The sequence below is a fragment of the Brachycentrus maculatus genome, unplaced genomic scaffold (genome assembly GCF_059751285.1).
Source record: "Brachycentrus maculatus isolate JH-2025_06_01 unplaced genomic scaffold, ASM5975128v1 h1tg000081l, whole genome shotgun sequence".
In the NCBI taxonomy this organism is placed as follows: domain Eukaryota; kingdom Metazoa; phylum Arthropoda; class Insecta; order Trichoptera; family Brachycentridae; genus Brachycentrus; species Brachycentrus maculatus.
The window spans coordinates 4,023,983-4,039,968 of NW_028280835.1; the positions used below are offsets into that span (position 1 = coordinate 4,023,983).

Genomic DNA, 15,986 nt, shown 5'->3' on the forward strand with positions numbered 1-15,986 from the left:
TGGATTTATTTAGATGAATGATTGCGTTCCTGGACATCTATTTCAGTATTTTTATTAATATTCAAATTTCGTATAAATCCATCTGTTGCGCGTTTCTTCTATCGCGCCGCCCTTCCTATGCACGCGCGCGCGTGGGAGAGAGACACCGATACATAATTAGTACGCCTACACCAGAAAGCGGCCAGTGCGCAGACTCAGAACCGGCCCGCACGCTCTTCCCGCTTCGAGCGGACCGAACAAACCAGTAGTGCTTCGACCTTACTAGTGTTTGCTTGTGTCGCGTAACATTTCTAACAAGACTCGCTCGTATTTATGAGTTAATAAAACTTCTCTTATTAATCCGACGCGGGTGTACATACTGATATATTAACACTCGAACACGCGCAAGGTTTTTTTATATATCCAAAATGTGCGATAATAACAATCCGACGACGCAGAGTATAGCGGACTACCTAGCTCAGTTGCTCAAAGACAGAAAGCAACTAGCCGCGTTCCCGAATGTCTTCATGCACATCGAGAGACTCCTGGATGAAGGTAAAGTACTCCTTTCGTCAATAATATCGCTTTGAGGTTATATTAATAAAAATAATAGTCGGACGGTCCTTACATTCCGACGCGGCGCTCCCGGTCGCCGGAGCGCGGGGCATGCGGCTCCGGCTCGCGGCGCGCCAGCAGCCGGCGACACTCGAGAAAACATAAATTGCTTCTATAAACAAAGCTCCGACCGGACTGGTTTCGGGGCGTGACGCTAGCTTAACTCACTTTTACTATTATAAATTATTTCCATCTCGGACCATATGAGCCGTAAATTCCGAGACTAGAGCGAATTCTACCTGTTGCACAGCATACCTTCGCACATCGAACATCAGTTGTACGAAATTTGCAAGATGCCGGGAAGTCGCGTGGCCAGCACGACCTGTCATATTGTTATTAGACGTGCTATCATTCCTGCCGATGGTGTTTGGGTTAATATTCCTTTAGTTGTGTTAGATTAGAAATGTCAGTTGACAGTCTGTAGATAACGGGAGCTTGTTTTGCGATGTTGCCGATAGTGGCACTCTAAACTACTTTAGCCGATGTTATTAGTTTCAACTGTCCCGTTTGTCCGGCAATGTAGTAAGTAGTAATGTATACCTCGTTCGCGGAGAATAAACAAAATAGAATTTAATACATTACAATCCAGCATTTCGGTAAAATGTAGTCTTTTTTTAGTAAGAATATTACACACTACATTTTTCCTAAAAAAGACGGCTAGATGAGTCAATAATAAATCTATAGCTCAGAGGTACACTGTCGTATGTCCACATTGCAGTTATTTAAAAAAATCTTTATTATATCAGCTGTGAGCATTTTTTTATAATTTAAGAAAGTAAGAAAAATAAATCTATGTAGTATTATTAGTATAAGTCCCTTAAACATTTTATAGCCTGGCTTTAAATAAATTTTGTACGTAAATAAGATTAATATAATTTTAATGAATTAAGACTTAAAATTTAACGATTCCTTATAACAAAAATAAAAAGAAGAAAAATAATCTTATTTTATGATTAAAGACTTAATTTAATGATTCGCCATTCAAAAAAATGAAAAGAAGAAATATCGTCGTATTTAATTGTTATATTATATAAAAAATCAGAAAAATACGATTCAAAATTATCTTATTTTACTTTGGTTACTAGATTTTTACAAGTTGTATTTAACAAATTTTTAAATTCTTGAACACGATATTCAAATTATGGACATAATGGCGTAATATAACTTTTAAAGTACTTCATATTTAATCGGCCGAGATAAACTAAGAAATTTAATCTCATAAGACGTTTTAAATATATTAAAAAAATATAGCACTTTTTAAATTATCAATGTAAGCACATTGTTTACACGTGTTTTACATTAATAAATTCTAAAAAATGGTCTCATACAAGTGTTTTAATTTTATATTTAAATCAATATGTTATTCCATCAATTTAATGCCAAATCAATGGAATAATCCACAAGGCAATAAAAAATGTTTTTAATTTAAGTTTTGCTTAGTAAATGCCACTGTCGAAAAAATGGTATAGACTAAGTAAAACTTAAATTAAAAATTGATAGGTTTTATCACAAAGTGACTTCCAAATCCAATAATGAAAAATATTTTCTTTTTATAAAAGTCAATACGTTTGTCTGTGAAATGAGAACAAACTCAAAAAAATATTTCTTGAATGTTTTTCGCATATACTTTGTGGCACATTTATTAACTTTATAAAATTAAACGACTTTATTTTAACCACTTTTTTAGTAATAATACACTTTAACCTACCGGTTTCGACAAGAACCTTGTCATCATCAGGGTTTATTAAATTCTAAAACATTAAAATACTCATAATTAATTACATTCCCTTACCAAAACTTCCACACACTCCGTAAAAAATCCTAAATAAATAATCGGTACGTTAAAGTGTACTAATAATAAAATAAAAGTGTTTAAAACAAAGTTGTTTTATTTTATAAAGTTTATAAAATGTGCCACAAAGTTTATGCGAAAAGCATTCAAGATAAAAATATAATTATAAAGTTTCAAAAAATATATTATTTAGGTCTTTCTTGAAGATATTGCTAAATGCGACATACGACATTATGTTCATTTCACATCCGCACATATTAGCAATCGGTTGAACAACTAAGACTCATCGGTCAGAAATAACCAATAAAACGACCTACACTAACCGCCATAGGAACACTTCCTTTCTCTAAAACCATATACAGAAACAAAATTGCAATAGAAAGTTCGAGAATTTTTATTGGCGTCAGAAATTGATCTTCAATAATCGTTATTTGATAATCATAGCACTTGCAACATATTTTTAGAGAGTTAAATAAGATTACAAGTCATTAAAAGTCCTCAAAATTTCTTGCTTATAACTCTAGAACATATGTTATATAAAATCGCCATTATTCAAGATTTTACTATTAATATTTAAGAGTGAATCATTTATAATTAAAAAAAAATACAGAAATGGAAATAGGCGAACAAAAATATTTGCCGATTTAGTTAACTAAAGCCAGACGCTAAATCACTATTTTATTTTATAATTAAAATGTAACTTTGTTTTAAAATAACTATAAATATATAGTGATTTTAAAACAAAGCTACATTTTTTATTTATTTTTTATTTTTTATTTATTTATTTATTTGTTTTCATAATACATAGATACATTCAATATACATATTCATTTCATATACACATTTATTATACGTATTACGGCTCTTTAGGCATGGCCTGTGTTGAGCCGAATACTATATTTTAATATTATTGATACTTAATATATATAATATATTTTATAACATATATATTTAGTATCAATAATTGTGTTATAATAAAATGTTTTTGGTGATTTTAAAACGAAGATACATTTTAATTATAAAATGGAACATCACAAATTAGTGCTTCAAATATAAATTATACTATTTTATTTCTTTTGGCTACTATGAAATTTTATTATTTCCTCACATATGGTGCATATTTCGAGTTAAATGAGTGTGAAGTTTGTAACGTAAAATAATAAAAAAAAATGTTAGACGAAAATAATTTTGAGTTCAAAGCTAAGAGTATATTTTAATTTTAATATATTTTTTCAGTACACAAACATTATATTTTTCTTCTTATTAATAAAAATAAGTCTGAACTATATTTTTATTTAAAGATATGGCGTTCAATTTGTAGAACTCCATTTTAGTTTACATATAAAATTTTAAAATCAAACACCGACTTTTCGAGTTTAGTTAATTGTATTTCATTATTAAAAACAAATAAAAATAAATTTTGTAACAATTGTTTCACCTTGTTATGGCATTTTCAAACTAATATCCATTAGTTTAGTTTAGTCCAAACATGTGTTTTTAACAATAAACTATAATTTAGTAGACTCTAAAAATCAGCATATAATTTAAACATTTAATATATAAACTATTTTACTTTGCTTCATTCATATCTTTCATCGACTGTCGGAAAATTTTCTATAATTATGTTATTCCTACCAAAATAACAATTACCAACAACCGACTGAGACCTCTTTTACCCCTAAAGATTTGCCCATACTACTCTTTTAAGTTTCTATAATATTCAAAACCAGAAACATCAGTTTTTTTTTAACTTGTCGAAAATTTCAGAGGTACTAGTCCGTTTTGTTTCGACTTTGAAAATTGATCAGCTGATGCGATCATCGCCAAATCGTCATATCATGTTGTTTTAAAAGTTCTTACACCTGTTAATTACATTTTCTTTGGTTTATTGACTTTCAAATATTATCAATACATCGTATTGTTCAAACAAATACATAAAATGGATGCCTTGATGTTTCTGATAATCCAACTAGATTTATGAAAAAGGTAGTAATTGCTTTTTAATAATTATGATAATTCGTTATAAAGAGGTGTTTTGGAAGTAAATAATAATCCGGTAAAAAGTACTGTTTTTTGAGGTAAAAAATACACATTTACAGGGGTATTTGTTGCAATTAAATACAAATATGAGGGGAGGGTGGACCATAGACATCAACAAATAGAGCCGCCAGCAATGTTACCGATATTAAAATAAGTTCATCGTTTCTGTGACGTCATTTATTACTAACTTACGAAAACAACGTATTTACGAAGGCGAATTTTCCACAAGAAAATGATGATTGAAAATATTGATTATATCGGCTGTTATAAGCACAAAACGAGTCTAATACAATCCTTTATAGGTTGAGTATGTTAAATTAGATATTCCTCCCGTCTGATAATGATCCATTCGTGAATTACCCCATACACTGTCCAGCAAAACTTGACTTGTTCCTTCTGAACACTTCATCCAGTGAAGTTAGATAATCCAATTGCGTGCGGAGATACCCGGTTTCCAAAGTTACCAGATGAGTGATGAAATATTGCAAACTAGCTAACTCCAACAACTTTTCCGTGTAAAGTCGCTCCTATACCCTTATAAGCCATATCGCCAATGGTGGTTGTGAACTGGTCACCATTTGTGCTCGACGGGTTTTGTTATGAAATCTCACTGATGCAACGCGTAAAACTAGAAAAACCTTTGGCTTTCTGATATCCTTTGCTGACTACTTTTGCCAACAACTGCTATGCTGAATTTGGCTAGCGTGCCTTTGCTGTTGCGGACAGATGGCGTGAAATGCTATTCTTCTAGTATGTAGTTAGAAATAGTTAGTATGAGATGATCATTAGAAAAAAAAATAAAAGGAATTTTTTGTTGAATCATTTCCACTATCTCCTTTTCTCCAATTAAATCACAGAGAAGCGTCCTCGAGGTAGTATTTTACGAAAATAACCATGTATAAATTATCTTTTTTTTAAAAACCCTTATCCGCACCCGATGGTGCATATGGCACTGCATCATATAAACGCAGAGTTATCTTGATAGTTAACACGTTAAGGAAAGGTGATCAGCCTTCCACTTCAGGAACCAGTCCAGGGTAATATTGAATAAATATAAGAGTGAAAAAAATCACTTTTATTTATTTGACCCCACCTGGGAATCGAACCCGGGACCTCCAGTGCGGTAGCCCAGCGTGTTGACCATTACACTACGGAGGTGGACAGGTGTCAAAATTAATTATTATATTATTAAAGAAAGACTACAGATTCAGCATTTCTCTTACCTAGACTGATCCGTCGAAGTGCGTAAACGGTACAGAACTCAATGTACGGATATTTGATCCAATCACAAAGTTGTACGCCATTTCGCGAAAAGCCAGCTAACTGTAAAGGTGATCAATTTCACAAGCCGAACGGGTCTCTAGCGGCTAAAACGAGTTTTTTTAGATCAAATTTATGGCCGTTTTCTGATCCGAGGAAAACATGACGCCGAGATGGCAACATTACAGATAAATTATGTAGAATGCAATACTGCCCTGATAACAATAGTGTTCCAGTATAGACTTACACCTAAAGATAGCGAGTGTCAACAGTATAGCACCTGAAGGTACACATGTTAAGATAAATAAATATCCAGAGTTACTGTTTAGTAAAACGTTACGTTTTTCTAATATAATTCACAGGTGTTTGATAAGATAATTTATCTGCCTCCGTAGTGTGGCTGTTGAGATATTCGCTTGTCATGCAAGAACTCCCAGTTTGACTCTTGAATAGGTCATCAAAATAATAACTGTTCGAGTCGACATGTTAAGAAGGATAAACTTAAAACTTAAAAACCAAATAATGAGGCAAAAAAAACAAGGAGGAGATTAAATTTATTTTTAATTATTTTTTAAAAGGATCATCTCACTATTTCTAACTAGTCTTGGAGGAGCATTCCACGCTTTTGGTCCCGTAGCAGCAAAGGCACGCTCGCCAAATTTAGTGCGCTGGTTACGAGCTGGTACGATCACTTTGCACAAGTATCCATAGCAGTAGTTGTAGCCGATCGAAGCTTGAGACGTTTATCAACCAATTCGTCTGTAATACACAGCTCTTTTAGACACTCTGAAGATTTGCTATGTATTGATATATACATGAGTAGTCAGAGTTAATATTCAACCCTTTCGGGAAAGCGTAATCAGTGCAGTCGGTGAAGTAGTGGGGTGATTTGACTGAATTATTTGCCTCTCGTTCTCGCAAATTTTTCTCCCTCTTTGCATAGGTAGAACGTTTTATTCATGTTATTATCTCAGATCCTGATGTTAGCTAACCTCCACCGTGAAGCGATACAATAGGGCGAATCAGAAATTCAACCTACATTTGGTTTGAAAATTAACATAATAATACCCTTCTCTGTTTTCTTAATCACTACCCTCCTATTCAGGGGTCAATATTTCGTTGTAGCGACTTCTTCAATATAAGTCGTTACGTAACACGTTCTGTACGCCGAGCACGGCTCCCGTGTCCATACAAATATTTCAGCCACGCATTGACGGGAGTCGTGTTGAATAAAGATAAGTATTCGTAGCCGGTATTATGTATTTTGAAAACATAAAGGATAGCACTCATTTATGATGTTTAAGGGGATATTCGCAAATACGGAATTCATGCCACCAGAGACCACTGGAGAGGTCATATCGCTCACTCCTTTCAAGAACGTCATAAATCAAAAATCGTCAATTTTCAGTTGTGCATGTATTCGGAATGCCCAGAAAATGTAATATATCCCAGCAAAAGCGGCATATTTTTAACTTAATATTTACCCGCTACAGGGCAGAGTGTGTTGTTTTTGCATTTTGAAGAAATTGTATTGTTTAATTAATTTCTTAAATATACTAAATATTTTTCAAATGGAGAAAAAAACCTTCAGGTGATACCTAAAAAGATCTGTTGCACAGTAAAAACTTCAATACGTGGCTTTATATTTATTTTTAATACATTGTATTATATTTATAAACTTTAAAAACGTTCTCCTGAAAAATCAAGTTTTTTGATTTATGACGTTCTTGAAAGGAGTGAGCGATATGTCTATTTACTCCCGATTTTTTTTAAAGAATGTATTTAGTTTCTTTTTTTATTTTTTAGAAAATATATAGAGAATAAATATCTTTTTATTTTTTTATATCTTACCTTTCAATAACTCTTTTCTTTTCTAAAATATATATTTATTTTGAAGAAAAACTTATTTTCTTCAATACAAAAACGTGTTTCGTATTGAACAAAAAAAGTTTATTTCATTTAAACTACATGAACATAAAAGAATTAAGTACTTTAGCGGGCTTATTGCTAAAAAGCAATATCTTCCAACCAACCAAAAACCAAAAAAAAACTTAAGTGTTTTAAGCAAAAAATGCAATTACGCTAAATGCGACTAGTTTAAAGAGAATTAAGTTGCGGGCTATTGATTATCTCGCCCTAAAAAATATTTTATTTAATTTGTTTTTTAATCTCCCATATCCATTTTCCAGCTCGTAATGTATTTGACATCAAAAACCCAGAGAGAAATGTAAACCGAGAAAAAGTAACGAATAAACCCGGTTTTGCATCCGAAAAAGTAACAGTTACCCATTAGTTACATCTTTAGTCGATGGTATTTATTAACGGTTTTCATGCTTCCCTGGGGGGATTTATTCACGCGTTATTTTTACCTACAAACTTATGTCATCCGTGGACTATTAAATCGAATAATCACCGAATAACCTTTACTGATCGTGTCTCGGTAACGAAGAAGGGAGTATTAAAAGGTTATTCGCTTACTCATTTGCCGAATATATAACCATTTCATCATATTTGTTTCGCTGATATTTAAGCATTATGAAGATTCGGTAACAATATCGTTGATCCCGGTACGAACCGGAGTTGCTAGTGAATGGATCTTTGTCTGACGGGAGGAATATCTAATTTAACATACTCAATCTATAAAGGATTGTATTAGACTCGTTTTGTGCTTATAACAGCCGATATAATTAAAACTTTCATTCATCATTTTCTTTTGAAAAATTCGCGTTCGAAAAAACGTTATTTTCGTAAGTTGGCAATGAATGACGTCACAGAAACGATGGAGTTATTTTAATATTTGTAACATTGCTAAATTATTGGCGGCTCTATTTGTTGATGTCTATGGATATTTCAAGTAAGTTCAATTCGTTATTTTTTTTTCATTCAATATAAAATGCAACCTCTGAGAAGATAGTGGACGTGGGTGCCCGTAATTAGTGCAAATGGGTACAAACACGCTTCCACAACCTGAAGCGGAGGGCTGATCACATTTCCTTCATGTTAGCACATGAAGGAAATGTGATCAGCCAAGATAACACCGCGTTTATATGATGCAATACCTTATGACGAGGGTTTGAAGAATTGAACAATTTTTATATGCATAAGTTAGTTGAGCGATGTCACCTTCTATCAGACGAGCGATTTCACAACACTGTAAATAATAACACCATTCAGACGGTTGGCATTTTCGTGATTCTGTCACCTGCTGTCGGCCTCGCAGAAACCCATCCGTGGGACCCACCGAACATTGATGCGCTGGGCAATAAATCGCCAATTCCAGTCATCAATTAGCCAAACGCTCGACTCTAATATTCAAATTAATACATATTTTGGACATAAATAACGGGCGCACCTTACAAGCCATATTTTTTCGCTTTCTAGCGACATTTGGACCGAATTCTCCGGCGAGTTGCCGTTACGAAGGTTGCTCTCTGCGATGGATCTCGCTGTATCTCGATTTATATTAGTATATCAGGTTTGTTTACGTGTGCCGACGCGTTCAAACCGGTGTCGTATCGATTGAGTTCTTCCATCTAGAAAGGCAACAGCGGACATCTGAATAGTCCACTTGCAAACCATGCTATGTTAAAAATTTAAAACATTTCGTGTGTGTCCAATACTTGTTCACAAATCGCTCACTCCTTTCAAGAACGTCATAAATCAAAATACTTGATTTTTCAGGAGAACGTTTTTAAAGTTTGAAAATATAATACAATGTATTAAAAATAAATATCAAGCCACTCACCGAAATTTTTACTGTGCAACATATCTTTTTAGGTAAAACCTGAAGGTTTTTTCTCCATTTGAAAAATATTTAGTTTATTTAAAAAAAATTAAACAATACCTTTTCTTCAAAATGCAAAAACAACACTTTCTGCCCTGTAGCGGGTAAATATTAAGTTAAAAATATGCCTCTTTTTCTGGGATATAGTACATTTTCTGGGCATTCCGAAAATATGCACAACTGAAAATTGACGTTTTTTGATTTATGACGTTCTTGAAAGGAGTGAGCGAAATCTGGATTATCTCCAATAAAAGGAGTTATTTTTCACATTATTGATAAAGCTTATATTTTTCGTATTATTGAATGCGATCAGGTCGAAATATACGAGGAGATGCATGAACGTAGAAGAGGCGAAGAACGTTTGCAAAGACAGAGTGGTGTGGCGACATTTGGACCGAATTCTCCGAGTTCTAACTAACCATCACGCCGCTTCCCCGCAGGGGTAGGCAGAGAGAATAGAGCGCCACACCACTCTGTCTTTGCAAACATTCTTCGCCTCTTCCACGTTCATGCATCTTCTCATACATACCCGCCGATTATTACGACTCCTAACCTGAGCACTTTCAAGTATTTGGCATACCTGATCGCGCCATGTTTTTCTCGGTCTTCCTCTGCTCCTTTTTTCCAACTACATTCGTCTCATTTGTTTTACCGTTCTTTCCTCACTCATTCGTTCTACATGTCCAAACCATCTTAACACACCTTTCTTAATTTTATCGATAATGCTTATCTCAGCTTTGCATTCCTTCCTTATTACACTATTGTAACATTTATCATACATCGTTTTGTCGCACATTCTTCTGGGAGATCGCATTTCAGTGTTATTTACGATACATAATTTGATTTGTTAAACCACAGCTTAGTATTTTCATTAGGTAGTTTTCTTTTCTGAATTCTTGCTATGGTATATTCAGGTTCTGTGCGTTTTTTTGGTAGAAATATTACAATTTTAAATTCTAGTTGTCAAATGATAAGAAAGTTTGCGCGGAGAGTTTGATTTTGCCCAGTGGGTTAGAGTCAGAGCGCATGACTCAATTATTATTGTAGCGACTCCGTATTAAGGATCAGGGCACCGTATCGTAGGCGGATGTGAGTGTCTTGCGGTTATGGAACTAAACGCCACTTCACGGTGGCAAATTACTAGGAAAATTACCAAAAATATGGGAAATCGTCGCTGTAAATATTTGCTGGAAACGCATGAAAGTTTTTCAATGGAAATGCAAGATTTTCCCCTATAGTTTAGCACGTAATTCCGAATGCACAGTTGAGAGCGAACGTGAACTACTCAACATTCTCCTTAAGGCGGAGACTGACCGGAGTATTTCGTCGTAACGGAACACGTTACGATGCGAGCATTCAGGCAGTCAGTACACCGAGCCGAGCACTCCATCCATAGTTTCGGATGCTCGCTGATGCTCGCCGCGAGCGATGTTACGACTTTATGTTACGACGAAATGCTCCGGTCAGTCTCCACCTTTACGTATATATACAGTATACGTATGTCCGCCCTCGTGGTGTAATAGTTAACGTGTTTAGCCACCGTGCTGCAGGTCCCGGGTTCGATTCCCAAAGGGGGTTGAAAATAAATATGAGTGATTCTACACTCTATTATTTATGTAATATTAATGAATGTTTTACTTCGTAAATACCACTATTTCTTAAAATCTACTGTGACGCGTGTTTCGATGCATTCCGCACATCGAAACACGTGTCACAGTAGATTTTAAGAAATAGTGGTATTTACGAAGTAAAACATTAATTAAAAATGGATACATTTTACCACAAAGTGACTGCCGAATCAAATAATGAAATTATTTAGTATTACCCTGGACTGGTTCCTAAGCACAGGAGTGATCACCTTGCCTTCATGTAAGTAACGATCAAGATAACATTGCGTCCTTCAACAAAAACACCTTCGTGTAAGTTTGGGTATTATAATTTTTAAGGCAATAAAAAAGTCTTACTCTTGATACGGAAAACTGTCTCGATTCAAAAATTGATTTTGTCACGTTAGTCCTAAAGGCGAATTTCGATCGTTAGATATAATATAAGCTAGAAAAAACAATTTAAAAAAATATTATTCAGAATTTTACGGAAACACGTGGCATTTACAAAATAATCAGTTCAGTTGAATATAGAATACGTTATAAGCGATATTCCTCATTTCTAAGAATAGCACGTTGCATTTTTGTTGCTTCGACTTTATGCCAAGGAATCTGACCGCTTCATTACAAGAACACAATTGAAGGCCACATGGAGAATAAGACGATTGTCAACAGAATGAACTTTCTCAGATTGCGCACAATTAAAAAATGGTACATCTCGGTGCCTCGGCGATTTTGTAAACAGATTAGAGTCTGTGTCCAAAGCAACCATTGATAATGATTGTGGAGAATTTGTATTGCGCCGTGTAATTATTTATCACCTGTAATTCTGCGTTTCTGGTGTTTCCCTTTAATTCAATTAGCTCTATGGTACTAATAATAATAAATAACAAATTGTGATAATTAATACAGCGCCATTCTCGTAAAGTACTACCTCAAGAGCGCTTCGCTGTAATTGAATTAGGAAAAAGGAGATATCGGAAATTTAGCAAACACATGCGTGTTTAGATTTTTTTCTAAGATCATCTCACTCTCACTATATCTTACTACTGGTGGAAGAGCAATCCACGTCTTTGGACCCGCAACAGCAAATGCACGCTCTCCAAATTTAGTGCGCTGGTTGCGAGCTGGTAAAATCACACCTACCCAATTTGATATTTTTTCATCACGTTGTTACATTGAGGAGACGCATTTGCATTTTTTATCTTTCGCATTTGCAACATGTTATGCGAAAGCAAGCCCAAAAAATGAAACCTTAGTAGGAAAGACGTTTGACCAAAAACTTACAGTACCTACTTTTTTTTCCTATATTTATCACGCTTTTAAATGAGTTGGGAAGTACCACAATTTTAAACCTAAATCGTTATTGTAAAATCATTGGTCAACAGTTGAATTTTTACTCTAATTTTGGACTGTAAGAAAATGTTTTTGCCGGTTTTGAATGTTTCAAAATAATACATCTTCTTCTGCCTCTTCTGTCTACAATTAATATCATATTGGATGCTGGATTTGGTTCTTATAGTGACGTCAGACAGCCAAGATAAATAGTAATGCATGTAGACTACGTATTTGATATGATGGATGGGCAGGATTTTGAATGTAAAACTATCATACAAGTTTATTTTTTCTTGGCTATAGTTTTAGTACGTATTTATTTTCTAAAAATATAAAAATCATCCTTCTTGTGTCGTTGTGGCGGTGATCTTACAAATAGAGAGAAGATCTGGTGATGTGTGACCGTTTTGAGTGAAGTCTATCATCATGTATGAACCTTTATGGTAAATGAAGCGTGGAATGTGGCTTCCTGACTCTTCTTCCGTGTGATTATAACACTTCCTGCCTCTGCGACACTCCCTTTCCAGACTTCCTGTTACCTACTTCACTGCCATATTTTATTCTAACCTTTCATTGGCCTTACCCGCGTTCTTAATTACGTAAAAAGCTATGCTAAACGCATAAAACTGCCATGTAATTTTTTGTTTTTGTATCTTTTTTTCATCTGTCTCATGTTACCCTGGCTTAGATTAATCGCATTGGCTTACGGTCAGAGTTGGATTAAGCCGTTTTGGGGCAAAAGACTACTCTGAAAAAAGGGCCGAATTAAATAATAATAAAAGAACAACTGTCATTTATGGGTTACTAAAATTATCAACCATGATTTTCAAAGATAAAAAGTATTTAAAAAAAATACCGTTCATTCAATCTTAAATTTGCTTTGAATTTAAGTCTTTCAAATTATCACAATCAAAATATACCTTGCTTTGTGTTTGTATTCAGATTTAAAATGTTTGAAACAAATGTTTTACTTTTCATCTGTATATGAAAACATCTGCAGTTTTCGAAACTAGTCGTGTGTAATGAAACAAAACTCGTTAAGTGGTATAACACAAGTGCGAACGAGATAATTTACCATGATAGGTAGACCCCATTCCCAGATCCTTACTCTTCTACACTTTAGGACATTATAAATTCCATTAATTGATTCTCCAGTTAATTTGTAGTAAAATCTATCCATTTTTAATTTAAGTTTTGCTAAGTTAATACGACTATTAAATACTATTAAATACCACAGAAATAGTGGTATTTAAAGTAAATTTTGAATTAAAATAGTAACAATAATAATTTGGATAATTTGTGTAGCGCCATTTTCGTAAAATACTACCTCAAGGGCGCTTATAAAGACATGGATAATAACAATTATTACAGGATGATGATAATAATTTTACGAAAAATAAATATATTAAAACGTCGTTAATAAAAATGTTATAAATTCGTTGTAAAATAGTTCACATAACCCTTGCGAAATTGTAAAGCTTTTTTTTAACTTTAAAATTTCTTTAATTATTTTTTCAATCGTCGATTCAGAGACTATTCATCAGTATTCATTCACATAAGAATAGAACCGTCGAATTGTGAATTATGCAATAAAGTGGCGTTTAAACTTTTAAGCCTTTTGTATTATGCAAAGTAGGATTAAAATAACAAACCGTCTTGTGAATGTTGTCTCCTCGAATATCCATTCCGGTGCTGTTCCCCCACTCGGTTGCCACATCAAAGATTTATTTATTTTTCGTTTCCGTCTATATAATCTCCCATTTTATTAGTTCCAGATCTTATTTTCTTAGTATAAATACATTTAATCCTCGTGATTTAATAAAACTTTCGTAAATGTAGAAGTTCGGTATTTTTATTTTTCGTCGACACTATTTTGAAAATTTAAAACAACAACAAGGAAAAGCTTTTATTGAGCGTTTTTGGGTATGTAGTACATGTCTTTTCTTGTAGGTTCTAGTGCTAATTTATTTTAGTTTTTTTTAAGAAAATTAGAGTAGTCTGATTCCTTCACAGCTTCGTTTTGTTTTCGTTTTCGCCCAGTTTTATCATAATTTTATGAAATAAATAAATATGTATAGATATGAAATATATTTTAAAAAGAAAACAACTATCTAAAAATACGCCGTTTTGATATGTAATTACGATGCTAATCGGTATGGTAAAAATTACATTGTAAAATAAAATAAACGATATTTTTATTTGAGAAAAAATAGAAGCCATTTTAGATTGAAAATAGGGAGAAAAAATATGTGAACTAATTCTGAATGAAACTCATATATCGCTAACTCCTTTCAACAACGTCATAAATCAAAAAACTTGATTTTTTAGGAGAACGTTTTTAAGTTTAAAAATATAATACAATGTATTAAAAATAAATATTAAGCCACTTATTGAACTTGTGCAATAGATCTTTTTAGGTAAAACCTGAATATTTTTTCTCCATTTGAAAAATATTTATTGAGTATATTTAAAAAAATAATTAAACAAAACCTTTTCTTCAAAATGCAAAAACAACACTTTCTGCCCTGTAGCGGGTAAATATTAAGTTAAAAATATGCCGCTTTTGCTGGGATATAGTACATTTTCTGGGCATTCCGAAAACATGCACAACTGAAAATTGACGATTTTTGATATATTATGACGTTGTTCAAATGAGTGAGCGATATCTCACAGTGCCATTTTCTTTGCTGCTTTTCTTCTTGTAACAGTTTCATTAGAATTTTCATGAGATCTTGAGAGCTGCCGCATTCTGTTGTTTACCGAACCCTACTTGGTACAAAAATAAGTTTTATTTTGGGTCGGTTTGACCCGACGCTGGTTGTTGGGCCGGAGCGACCGGGGGCCGCGTTGTTGTGTAATTCGAGCCATAGTGCGGCGCCCGTGATATTCTATTCATAACCGAATTATTTCGAGCATTCGTTCTCTCCCCACGAGGAAGTCGTAAAGCTGGAGAAGCCATAAACTTGTCAGTCCAGCGCGCCATAAGTCTCGTTTCGATCCAGCTTATTAATTTGAACCAGGGTCTTGTCGCATCTTGTAAGGTGGATTATGGAGATACTCGGTTCCCATACGGTACATTGCCCTTTTTCATGTTAAAGTTTTTTGTTAAAGAAAAAGAGTAATAGTAAAGTAAAGTAAAGTAAAGTAAAGTGATCACTTAAACCAGCCTATGACGGTCGTCAGCCCCGTAAATGCCCAGACTTCCATATTCTTCTTCATCTTTGATTGTCAAAAAATAATATAAATATTTGTGTTTTTACTATTTACAAAAATACTTCAATTTCATACTATTTCTGTGACCCTAAGCGGCTCATTATTAGAAATATGTAGGTATCGAATTGTGGTAGAGTGGATTCGAACCGAGAAACTCTGACCCAAGAGTCCGTGGCACTAACCTCGGAACCACAACTCGACACAGTCTTTCCATGATGATGCGTAGGGTATTGCATAGGATAGATAGATGCTTAATGTCCAGGGTGTTTACAGGGTCCTAAATGTCCTAACAAATCCCCGTAGGTTAAACCGGTGTAGCGTGTTAAATATAACAAAATATGTAATGTTTTTACATGTACAACAT

General features: G+C 33.8%; 1 protein-coding gene across 6 annotated transcripts in view; it reads left to right on the forward strand.

Moving 5' to 3' along the window:
- Nucleotides 1–243: 243 nt before the first annotated feature.
- how (protein held out wings) overlaps nt 244–15,986 on the forward strand; it is a 192,117-nt gene continuing 176,374 nt past the window's right edge. For all 6 annotated transcript variants that reach the window (XM_088257514.1, XM_088257516.1, XM_088257517.1 and 3 more), the window contains exon 1: nt 244–534. In XM_088257514.1, coding sequence (XP_088113640.1) covers nt 408–534 — 127 coding nt within the window. In that variant the 5' untranslated portion in view covers nt 244–407. The remainder of the gene's footprint in view (nt 535–15,986) is intronic.